The sequence below is a fragment of the Pieris napi genome, chromosome 15, assembly GCF_905475465.1.
Source record: "Pieris napi chromosome 15, ilPieNapi1.2, whole genome shotgun sequence".
NCBI classification, from domain to species: Eukaryota; Metazoa; Arthropoda; class Insecta; order Lepidoptera; family Pieridae; genus Pieris; species Pieris napi.
The window spans coordinates 5,362,472-5,375,213 of NC_062248.1; the positions used below are offsets into that span (position 1 = coordinate 5,362,472).

Here is a 12,742-nt window from a genome sequence, read left to right on the forward strand (position 1 = left end):
GTCTAATATTCTTTCACCGTCCAACGCTGCTCCTTTAATTGACACTATTGTTAGCTTACCAAATTATATTAATAATGGACAAGCAAGCCAAAGCTCTACAGTGGAACTGTAGAAGTGCTTCGTCTAAGAAAAGTGATATTATTTATCTTATAAATAAATATAAACCTTTTATCTTCGCTCTACAGGAAACCTGGTTAAAACCAGGTGCTCCTTGTAGGTACTCAGGCTATGCCTGTCTCCGTGAGGATCGTATTGACGGGTATGGCGGAGTTGCCTTACTAGTCAAACATCATCTTCCTTTTTCTCACTTTCCTATTCCTTCTCATAGTAATGATTTTTCAATTATTGCTGCTATTGTTAATAATATCTGCTATGTTTCAATATATATTCCTCATCCTAGTTCTTCTATCTTTGTTGAAATTGACTCTATCATTTCTACTCTTCCTAAGCCTTTTATCTTATTAGGCGACTTTAACAGTCAACATAATTCTTGGGGCAGTTCAACAACCAATACATACGGAGTTTCATTGATGGAACTGTTAAACTCTCATAATCTTTGCTTTCTAAACGATGGTTCTGTGACCCGGCGGACCTCTCCCAATGAAGGCTCAAGTGTCCCTGATTTAAGCATTTGTACTCCTAGTTTAGCTTCCACTATTTCATGGTCTACACTTTCTTCTTCATATGGTAGTGACCACTTCCCTTTACTTCTTAGATTTCCTTTTCACATTAATTTTACATTTAGACATTCACCTAGATTAAAACATCGACTTAATAATGCTGATTGGGATACCTTTAAATCCCGTATAGAACAAAAGAGGACTTCCCTTCCTAATATCTCACATGGTTCAGAATCAATTTGTGCTGATGCATTAACCAAATTATTCATAGAAGTAGCAGACAAAACCTTTCCGCTTAAAAATGGTGCTCTGGGCTTTATTCCATCTCCACCTTGGTGGGATCAAGAATGTTCAGATGCAATTAAAAAAAGAAAACAAGTTGAGCTCCAATATTGTGAGAATTGTACATCTGAAAATTTTGATCTGGTTACAGATGCTTTCAAGGCCACTAGTTTATTATTCAAAAAGAAAAAAACAGATAGCTGGAAATCTTTTTGTCTCTCCATCTCCCCTAATGTCCGTCCTTCTGTGGTATGGCGTAATATTAGAAGATTCAGGTGTGCATTTACTGAAACTTCTGGTTCTCTCCCCGATTCATTAACAAATCAATTCCTCGACAGACTTGCTCCTACTACAGTTCCTGAAACAATAATTATACCTCTGATGCCATTGAACCCCTCTGGTCTCAATAGTCCATTTTCTATGTCTGAAATTAAAGGAATACTATCTTCAGTTATAGACTCTGCTCCTGGTGACGATGGAATCCCATATTCCTTCATCTCTCATTTAGGTGACCAAACTCTTGAATATTTCCTGAAATTGATAAATACACTTATGTTAACCGGTTCTATCCCTCCACGCTGGAAAAACCAGATCATTATACCAATTCTAAAATCTAATAAAAATCCCTCTAACGCAAATTCATATCGTCCTATTGCATTATCCTCGGTCTTGATAAAACTCTGTGAACATTTAGTGAAAACTCGTCTTGAATGGTTTGTAGAAAGCAATAAATTACTTTGTGACAGTCAATTTGGTTTCCGTCGAGGGAAGAGTACGATGGACAGTATTGCCATCTTTATAACTGACATTTTTTTAGCATTTTCAAGGAACGATTCTGTTGTTGCCACATTTTTAGATGTACAATCCGCTTATGACAATGTAGTGTTGTCAGTTCTTCATAAAAAGCTACAGTATTTGAATGTACCTGTAATGTTATCAAATTTTATCATAAATACTTTATACGAAAGACACATCACTCTAATTTCACAAGACTCCACTGTTGTAACCAGAACCTTATGGAGAGGTCTTCCTCAAGGATCAGTCTTAAGTCCCATCTTATATAATATTTATACCCATGATTTGAAAGCTTCTTTGGGTAATCGGATTTGTATTCTCCAGTATGCTGATGACCTTTTAATTTATTCCATTCATCAATCACCGGCCATTGCTTGCTCATTACTGTCTCATTCTCTTAATTTATTAAAAACTTGGCTTGATACTAATGGCCTTGAAATATCCCCCACTAAAAGTGTTGCCATGCTTTTTTCTAGAATGCGTCTCCCTCCTCCAATCAACGTGTATTTTGATAATAATATTATCCCTGTTAAAAACTCTGTGAAGTTCCTTGGTGTTTTTTTAGATTCTAAGCTCTCTGGTGTAAATCATTGTGACTACATTTTTAATAGGTGTGAGCGAAACCTGAACATTCTTAGATGTTTATCCGGTGTATGGTGGGGTGCCCATCCCTTTTGTATGAAACTCATGTACAATGCTTTAATCCGAAGTATTTTAGACTATGGTACCTTTTTATTATCTCCTGGAAATGCAACCCGTTTAAAAAAATTAGATAATATACAGTCTAAGGCATTAAGATTAATCACAGGAGCTATGAAAACTAGTCCAATTAATGCTTTACAAGTAGAATGTGTTGAAGCCCCATTACATCTTAGACGACAATATTTATCTGATAAATTCATATTTCGCTCCCTTCAATATGCCAACCATCCTCTCCGTTCTAAGCTTCAAGAACTATCTCAATTGTTGACATCTTCCAAGTACTGGTCAAATAAATCTTCACCTTGTCTCATCATCAGCTTCAATAAATTTATCAATATTCAAGCTCCAACTCATACCTTACCAACTTACCCTTTATTTGGAACCAACTTTGAATCTCTAATTATTTCTCCAGACATTAGATTCAATATTGGTATAAACAAGGGCGATTCCCACGCAAGGATTACTTTTAATTATTTCTGTGAACAACACTGCCATGAGTACAATTACATATTTACAGATGCCTCTAAACACGGTTCGTCTGGTAATGTAGGCATAGGAGTATTTCACTTACAAAGTAAAACTACAATAAAAATAATGTTTCCTCCAGAGTCCTCAATCTTCACAGGGGAATGTTACGGTATCTTTAAAGCTTTAAAATTAGTTTTGAGTAAGAAACTTAAGAAATCCATCATATTCACAGATTCACTTAGTGCTCTTCAAGCTCTCCAAAAATATCCATTAAAAAACAAATTAATTTTTCCTATCATTATTGAGATTAGGAGTTTGTTGTATGAATGTGAGCAATTGGGGTTGTCTGTCTCATTTGGTTGGATACCTGGACATTCTGGTATTTTTGGTAACGACATAGCAGACCAACTAGCAAATGAACTGTTAAGGATGGCGATTCTAACTCGTATAAAAATTATTATCATGATTTGGCCTCACTTCCTGCTTCTTTTCTTCGACAATCTTGGACTGACCTTTGGATTCAGAGCAGTTTAATTAAGGGTAAATATTTTTCATGTATACAGCCCACAATACCACTAAAGCCATGGTTTTTTAAAATGAAATTTAATAAAAAGGAAACATCGTCTCTCATTCGTATGAGATTGGGCCATGTGTGTACCCCAGCCCACCTTTCCAGATTTCATATTATTGATAGTGAAATGTGTGAGTGTGGGCTGAATATTGGTGATTTAAACCATATCATTCTGTCCTGTCCTCGGTATAACCACTCCATGTTATTCGATCATTCTCATCCTTCTTCTAGTATCCCGTTACCTACATCTGTTCCTGTTCTGCTTTCATCTTTAAATAATAATATATATAAAAAGTTATGTTTATTTCTTACTGTAAATAATATAAAATTATAAATACATACATATGTATACAAATCGTATTTTGTATGATATATATTTTATTAATTACTGTTCCTTTCCATAATGTAGTATTTTGTATTAGAGATAGTTTTATATCCTGCTGATCCTATCCTTTATCGATGTAATGTTCATTCGGTGTAAAATTATTTTTCTTTACTATTCCGTTTTCCTTACCTTTGTCTGTGGCAATACGCTCTGCGTGAGGCTATATAATAAAAAAATAAAAAAATATGAATTATGAAAGCTAAATAAGGCCAGCCGTACACGGACTGCTTCAAGCAGTTATGACCGACTGCTTGAAGCCGCGACCGCGCGGTGAACTATAGCCATTCATTCGCTGCCGTACACACGACTGCTCGAGCAGTCGCGACCGCTTCAAGCCGTCAACTACATGATGAAATTCCATCGTGCTGTCGACCGCTCGCGAGCAGTCGCGAGGCATACACTGACTGCTCGAGCCGTCGGCGGCTCTAGAGCAGTCGACAGCTCTACGACCTCCCCCTCCCTTCTCCTCTGGCCTCGCGGCGTCTAGTGTCTCTCTGTCTGAATCCATGACTAGCTGCGGTAGAAATTCAACTGCTCGAGCGGTTGGTAGTGACAGCTCGAGCAGTCAACAACCGACTGCTCAAGCAGTCAACGCCGACCGCTCGAGCGGTCCGTGTACGTCGGTCAGCCGTTAACTGCTCAAGCAGTCCGTGTACGCCCGCTCTAAGGCGTAATAGTTTCGATGATAGAACTACAGACTTTTACAGACAATCCCCAAAGATCTTCTGTAGATTTAATTTTAAGATCTTTAAAAGCAGCCTGGGGGTTTGTATATTGAAATCGAAACTCCGTAGGGCATGCCCTTACATTCTTCGTAAGTAACGCAAAAGAAAGTGCGGATGATGAACTTAAAGCTTCGATAGTTTTAAAGGGAATATTGATAAAAAAGTTTTCAAATTCCTGAGCTATTTCTGCATTTGAGTTTATTGGGCCATGTGCAGTCTCTAAGTTAAATTCAGTATTACGCTGTTTTTTTCTACCAGTTTCATTATTTATTATTTGCCAGGTAGTTTTTATTTTGTCATCCGCTGATTTTATTTTATTACTAATATACAGTGCTTTAGCAATTTTGCACACACTTTTAAAAGTTTTTGAATATTTCGCAACATGCTGATGAAAGTTTGTATTTTTTACATGTTGCTTTAGGCCATACAGTTCATAAAGTTTATCCCTGCTCTTACGAATACCTGGAGTCGCCCAATCACTAAATAAGAACTTGGTGTAAATACTTTTTGTCTTTTGTGGAACAATGTCATTAAATTGCGATTTTAACAAGGTAAAAAACTCCGCATAGAACTCATTAGGGTCCCAAATATTATTAAAGTTTTGAACACACAATTTACTGGTCAAGGTATTATCCTTATTTGAATTTTTTGTACAGGTATGTAGGCACAAAACGTTATTGTTTGTCCACTGTGATCAGAAGGCAATTTATTAACAATTTCTTTATGTAAGTAATCACAATTACAAAAAATATTATCTATACAAGTGGCAGAAGAAGCTGTCACTCTAGTTGGTTCCATAAAAACATTAGACAGATTAAATGATTTAAAAAGACTTATTAATCTGATACTATTTGAGTTTGTTTCTAATAAGTTAATATTAAAATCACCACTTATGATTGATTTACTACTAGTACTAAGTTTTTTTAACACATCTTCCATTACAGAATCAAATACAGATAGATTCTGATAGCCCGGAGGTCTGTAAACACATACTACAACATGCTTATCGAGCTCGACACAGGACAACTCTATAGAATGTTCAACTGACAATCTGATAATGTCTTTCCTTTCTTTAGATTTAACAGAATTTTTGATTAATATTAATGATCCACCATGTATCATACACTTCCGGCTGAAATAGCTAACTACACAATAATTTTCATAATTAATAGACATTATCTGATGATCATTTAACCAATGTTCAGTTAAACAAATAATATCGAACTTGGTTTTTTCTAAAAACATTTCTATTTCCAGTAATTTGGAAGAGCAACCTTGAATATTCTGATGAAATAATCTTAAAGTATGTTGCTTTCCTTTTGGTTTATTAAAACATGTTAAATTGCCAGAAGATACCTTTTTATTATCCACAAATAATAATTGATTATTTAAACGGTTAACTTCTGTTGTCTTACAGCCTAGTTTAAAGTACTATCCGGAGTGACCTCTACAGTTGTAGAATAACCTAAGGTATGTGTTCCAGCAGGAAGAGTATACTCTATCTGACTGGTATTGGCCTCCAAGTATGTTGGTATTATAGGTGGACCCTCCTTCGTACAACATAAAGATATATTATCAATCACTGTGTTGTTAGTGTAACTAGGCAACACAGTCTCGTCACTAATCCTAGAATTTGTTATATTAGCTATAACCTTGTTAATATTGTATGCTATTAACATAGCAATCAACCGTCTACATTCAAAAGACAGAGATAAAGTTCTCTGAGTTAACTTAGAACCACTAATAAACTTATTAGTGTCAAAATATAATAATTTGTCACTATGACGACATGTCAACATGTGAATAGTATTGTTCAATTTTAAAATATGATTATTTTCAACCTCTGACAGAGTATCAGAGTAGGGAAAAGCACATAACATCAGCTTTCCTATGTTTAATTTTAATAAGGTGCTGACACCATCCACTATGTCCTTTTTGGTAATACCAATGCTGTTACCTAGTAATAAAACTAAAGCAGAATAATTGTCCAGGTTTGAATTTTTAATTTGTTTAATTATTTGTTTAAAACTTATGTTATGGTAACTATGATTGGTAAAACTATGGCTAAGGTAATTATGTAGGATTGTGATGTACTGTCTTCATAGGTAACTAAAATAAATGTATAATATTTATGACCATTTATTTTTGGTATGTATGTATATACATACATATGTATGTATATGTAATTAATGGACATTTTAGCAGAAAACTTACTTGTGTAAAATAACTAAGCATTGTTGCTTTCTTATAGGTGGACTTCACCTTGAACTCTTGTATATACTGACATCGATAATAAAATAAAAATCACGTACATACAGTCGAGGGATTCCCCGTACAACATAAACGAAAAGGGTTGCCAATTTGGAAGATTCTAATTCCCCAGTTTCTTTATTAAAATAAAAAATGTTACGTAACGCGTTGTTTAAATAACCCCCCTCCCGCCCATGTAACGCACTGTAACGTTTCAAAAGACTCCCCCCTCCCCCCAAATTGCGTTACGAAATACTTGAACGCTCCCTTATACGTTATTTAGAGAATCGAATTTTGCAAAAAGGCAAGTTCTACAAAACGAATACAGAAATATAAAAACCACAAAGAAAAAGTTAACATTTGCGCCAAACATAAGATAGTTTTAGGTATTTATTTATCATGGTTTAAACTATCAAAAAGATATCATTATTTTTAAACACGGCATTACCCACGGTACTAAGTGTTATTATATAATATTTTACAGAAATCGTACTTATTTCTTCTGTGCAACCAACATAGGTACCTTAAAGTCTTTTAAATTAGAGTAAGTTGTATGAATAATATTTACTAACTAAAAAGTGGGATCTGGTTGTGGAGATGAGTCCACTCACTATTCATCATTCGTGTAATACATTATATAATGCAAAACATTACCAACAAAGACAGTGGTAAGTTTAAATAATGCGTTTATTCAATATGCTTGTATGTGTTATATTGATGTGTTTTAAATTAATTAATTAGGTATCATTATTAGTATACATAATTATTTTGAAATGTGAACATATCAATACCGTATAATTATCAAAATTAATTATGTTTAATTTGGTTAAAGTATAAAGAGGAAATGATTTACTTGAAATTTAAATAGAATATATTAGTTACTAAACGCCATCTCACTAAGTAATGGCTTTACATAGATATTTACTGGCTTCATATTACTTAAGTACTTATAATATTGTTACAGATTGCACTAATATTTGGAATAACGGGTGCCTGCCGAAGACAGGAATTATACAACATTAAATTCAAAGACGTTGAAGTTTTCGAATCATCAATTTTAGTTAAAATTTGGAACACAAAAAACAAAATAGACCGATCTTTTACCATAACGGACAAATATTACCAATAGGACAAATAATCCTTCCTTCTTTTTGAATTACAATTCTGGGAAATGCACCCAACAAGAGTTGGTATTAACAAATTTGGAATGTTGGGTAAAAGGATAGCCGTACACGGGACACTGCTTTCGCAGAACTTCTGCAACCTTACTAATCGATGCTGGCGGAGACATAACAGCACTAAAGCGTCACGGAGGGTGGAAGTCAACAACAGCTGCAGAAGGCTACATAGACGATTCTATAACTAACAAAATCTTAATATCCAATTCGGTACTCAATTCCATAGAAAATAATGAAATAAAATTAATATAATCGTTCCATTGTCAACCCTGACAACGACTAGCTCTTATAGCGCCTCAGCCAGCCTGTTATTCAGGTTCAGTTTCATAATTGCAATATTCAAAATGTGTAATTATTATAATAAACAATTTGTTTCTTTTATTATTATTATTTAATGTACCTATAGCCATGAGATTAAATAAAGTAGTGAATGCAACTGCATATAATTAGGTATTAAAACACTCGTGTAACTCGCCTGCGGCTCGTTTTAAAAAACTACTCTCATGTATTATATGTATTTGTATTATATTATGACAGTTGCATAAACTACTATTTACTTTGTTTCAGTATTTATGGAAAGACTAGGTACATACACCCTACACTACACTATTTGACAGTTGAATAAAGTGCTATGGAGAGTAATTTGGCTAGTAATGGCTAAAGAAATTTCCCTTATAATGGTTATTTTTTATTTACGGGCAATACTATTATCAGTATGATCTATGATATGGATATTAGTGACGCTCTTACCGGCCGTGAAAAGTTAGTGGAACTGTAAAAGTAAAACACAAAATAAGTAAGTAAGATTTACTCGTTATTAATGTAAAAATTTCAATCATGAAATCTATCTAACTATATAATCTAACTGGCTAGAGACATTATTTCGGAAAAGTTAACGATTATTAGAAATTTATTCGCTCAGTGGGTGGATATAAATAAAATTAAGAAAACTCTTGTCTTACTTTTAACTTTCGTAAATAATCAATATTGACTATTATTAATTAAAGTCTTAATTTTATCTAATCTAATTATCGTTTTAATGAAGCATAAAGCATTTTTTAATATTATTTGTTTTTTTAGATATGCCCTACCAAGCAAGAATGCAAGAAAATTATGATGAGACTGATTTTGAAGTTCAAATGATTGATTCAGACAGATACTGTACAACTTTTCACGTATCCAAGTATGATTGTTATTGGAGTTGTACATGAATTTTAATCATAATGTAACAAATATGTATGTTGATTTTATTATTGTAATTACAGACATTATTTAGGTAACATAATAGGTAAGAAAGGAGCAATAAAAATGCGTATTCAAAGGGACACCAAAACTGACATAAAAATCCCACGAATGGGAGAGAACAAAGATGTTGTTATTTATGGTCCAAGTATTCCAGTGAGTAACACAATTTTTATTAAATGAATATGAGTGTTCATTTAATTTACATATTCTCTTCATTGTTAAAGTTTCATACCTTAACAACAAAGAGAATACATTCAAAATCTGTTATAACGACATCGAAAGGACTACTCTACTACACTACTCATACTTGGTCGTTAAAACCGATAGTTGTAACAGCCGATGAAGTTGTTATTAAGTATCTAATACAATAGAATTCACCCGGGACCTTTGACTTTGGTCAATATAACCGGTATGTTGTTCTAAACGATGTCGCCGTAAACGGTTTTGACTGTATGTAAATAAACATATTTTTCTTTATTTATTAGTAGCTTTTCCAACTCCTCTAAAAATGTGGTCATATTTAATTTATTTTGATTAACTTAAGTTAAATTTAATTTTAGAGTGTAAAAGCTGCAAGACGAAAAATCAATATGATCGTTATATCGGCTAGAATGAGGCAAAGATACACACACTTTATATCACTTCCAATGAATAATGCTGAAATAGTGAAGAATTTTGAAAAATTTAAGGTAACTTTAACTATAATAATAAAATGGAAAATGTTATTAGTATTGTCTTTGATTAACATAACCTTTACTCATTACATAACTTTAATCCAGTAAAAAGTTTTTTCTTTAAATGTTATTAGCACAAATGTACTCACATATTTTTGGTTCACTTTACCACAGCTAGTCAACCTTATTATTCATTCTAAATAAAGTTAAGAATCCTTAAAATTCTAACTAGAATCTCTGAGTTCTGTTCCCGCCAAAACAGGTTCATCTTTAGGCATGCTATATACATGCTTCGTGATGTTGTTGGTCCATTCATGTCTTCGTTCAAGGAGTCTTTGGGACCATTGGGTGTAGCCCTTGCATGCCGTAGCAAATTGCTTGCCTAAAATATCAATTATGTTGATACTCAAGATACCCCTTTAGTTGAAGAGTTTGTAGTTAGATATTATGGTTAACTTATATAATCATATAAATAACCCTTAACTCTTAAATTATTCTGGCTTGACTGTTAAGGAGTAATTTTTTGTCTTGTTTTTTCAGGAAATGGTGTTGCAAGATTGTCAAGGTAGGGGATTGCATGAGTCTATATTTATAAGAGCTAGTAAGTTACATATCACTGTAGGTGTAATGTGTTTGATGGATAATGAAGAAAGGCTGCTTGCATCAAAATGCTTAGCAGAAGTTAAAGAACATATTATGTAAGTATCCCTCTGTAAAATTACTGTATCTGGTGCATATAATTAAACAAAAAATACTATTCTCAGCATACGTCATTGACATATGGGGTAGGGAACCAGGCCTATCAATATAAATAAAAAATAAATATGTACTTATGTGTGCCTAGAATTTGAAACTCCCGCCCACTACTACCCGTCCTTCAAAAATTATAAAGGCTTACGTCTCCATAACTAGCAGCTAGGAGCTATGAAAGATCAGATAGTAATACTTAAAGCTAACTAACGTTATCCATTACTAAACCCAAGTGGTCAGAACCTTGGCTTGGCCATGGTGGGGTGATCAATCGCCTAAAGGGCAGCGGTGAACCAACATATTCATACGCGCAAAATAGGTGCGGCCACAGATAAGTAAAATTGTACTGGCCATAGACTACAAAAAATTTCGCGCCATAAGGGTTAGGTTAATAAACACGTTTTTAATTAATTACAGTAAGTTTCATGAAAGTACTTTTATGCATTGGCTGAATTAAACTGTATTTTAGGCCCATGATACAAAGTCACTTGCCACTTAAGTTACGATTAAAAGGATTGTCGTATATGAATGATGATCCCAAAGAAATACATGTGTTGTATGGCTCTGTTCAAGAAGATGACGCCCCTAAAGGCGTTTTACAGGATATGATCGACGCTATAGCTCAGTTCTTTTTTAAAAAAGGTGGGTATTAAGGAGTTATAGTATTTGTATGTAATTTGTTTGTCATGACACAGTGCAAATTTAGAAATGTACGTGTACGTTAAAACAAAAGCAATCTAGGGTTAATGTAAAAACAAATGCCGTTATGATGGCTTTATATGTATGTGAGTGGTTATTATATATATATATATATATATGCTGTTCATAAACATGCGATACACCAGAAGCCAGCCATGGACAAGGAGCTGACAGGTTTCTGCGTTTGTTTTATTGATATTTTTCTGGGAGGAACCCATGACATTATACTTAAGATCGACCATTAAAGGCGTCGTTTTTATTGAACGATCCTAATTCTTTGTTTATATGTTATTTAATTTTAATTCATGAATTCGACGAAATTAAATGTCCTAAGATAAAAGTTATTTTTAGGTTTTCACTGTAGTATAAAATATAGACAATAACAAGTCTACAGATATTCGCCATAATCGGGTTGCTTGACTAGTGTTGTACTTGTGTTTTGCAACATTATCATCTTAGTGCTCCTAGGTTTACTAATATAATGAGTAATGTTTCTGCTTACCCATAATCCAAAAATATATTTTCAGGACTTATGGCAAATGAGTTTGGTCGCGATAACGTTAAAGTACACGTTACTCTATTAAACTCTGTATATAGAGAGAAAACAATAGAAAACGACAGTCCAACAAAACAGAAAAGGGAAAGCTTCGACGGGACTGAAATATTGGAGAAATTTAATGATTATGACTTTGGTGTTATGGAAATTAATAATATTCATTTATCCCTAATGAACTCTTTAGCGCCGGATGGCTTCTATCAATCGACTTGCGTCATTACTTTATAATTGAAGCTAAATATAATTTATTTCTCTATTTTAAATTAATTATTTTGTCTCTTCCTGTTAAATTGATTTTTATATAAGTGGGCAAGGTGAGGGTTGACGTTTAAGAATACTAGTCTTAAATACTTGTCTCGTTGTGCTTTAAAGCGTAATGTGCGAGCGAACACTTCAATTATGTATATTTTTTTATGTTTTGTTAAAGTATTAAGGTTATTAAGGTATATTAATAAAAATATAAAATAATTAAAATAGTGTTTATCTTGTTTACAATTTAATTGTAAGCAGAAACATAAGACATGAAATATATTTGTTCTTGTCTTCACAAGGCTACATTCCTTATTCTGTCACTTTTTAAATATTATTTTTCTATTATATGAGCCCACGATTATATGTTACTCAATTTATGTTTACTGTAAGCAGTTATTATAATTATTCTATTAAAAAGAAAAAGTTTTTTTTCAAGGAACCTCTGACTGACAGAAATATTCCATTTTATATGAATAAAACTAAGAATTAGTAGTATTTAGTATAATGGTAACTAAATAAAAAAAAATAGAATAAAGTACATAAAAAAGTATTATAATAGCATTTGTAAAATCACAAGAAACCAATTTAAA

The 12,742-nt window shown here is 33.1% G+C and overlaps 1 protein-coding gene and 1 long non-coding RNA gene across 4 annotated transcripts in view; both read left to right on the plus strand.

The window, feature by feature from the left end:
- LOC125056906 (activating signal cointegrator 1 complex subunit 1) overlaps positions 1-12,374 on the plus strand; it is a 30,141-nt gene extending 17,767 nt beyond the window's left edge. The window contains exons 1-7 of one of the 3 annotated variants that reach the window (XM_047660264.1): positions 8,579-8,772; positions 9,057-9,159; positions 9,242-9,374; positions 9,782-9,910; positions 10,436-10,593; positions 11,115-11,287; positions 11,872-12,374. In XM_047660264.1, coding sequence (XP_047516220.1) covers positions 9,059-9,159; positions 9,242-9,374; positions 9,782-9,910; positions 10,436-10,593; positions 11,115-11,287; positions 11,872-12,128 — 951 coding nt within the window. In that variant the 5' untranslated portion in view covers positions 8,579-8,772; positions 9,057-9,058 and the 3' untranslated portion in view covers positions 12,129-12,374. Of the gene's footprint in view, positions 1-8,578; positions 8,773-9,056; positions 9,160-9,241; positions 9,375-9,781; positions 9,911-10,435; positions 10,594-11,114; positions 11,288-11,871 lie in introns of those variants that run through there. The other 2 variants (XM_047660262.1, XM_047660263.1) reach the window with 2 other exon arrangements.
- On the plus strand, positions 4,494-5,894 carry LOC125056926. Its single transcript, XR_007118133.1, has 2 exons — positions 4,494-4,637; positions 4,970-5,894. It is a non-coding gene; the product is annotated as an uncharacterized LOC125056926 (long non-coding RNA).
- Positions 12,375-12,742: the final 368 nt, after the last annotated feature.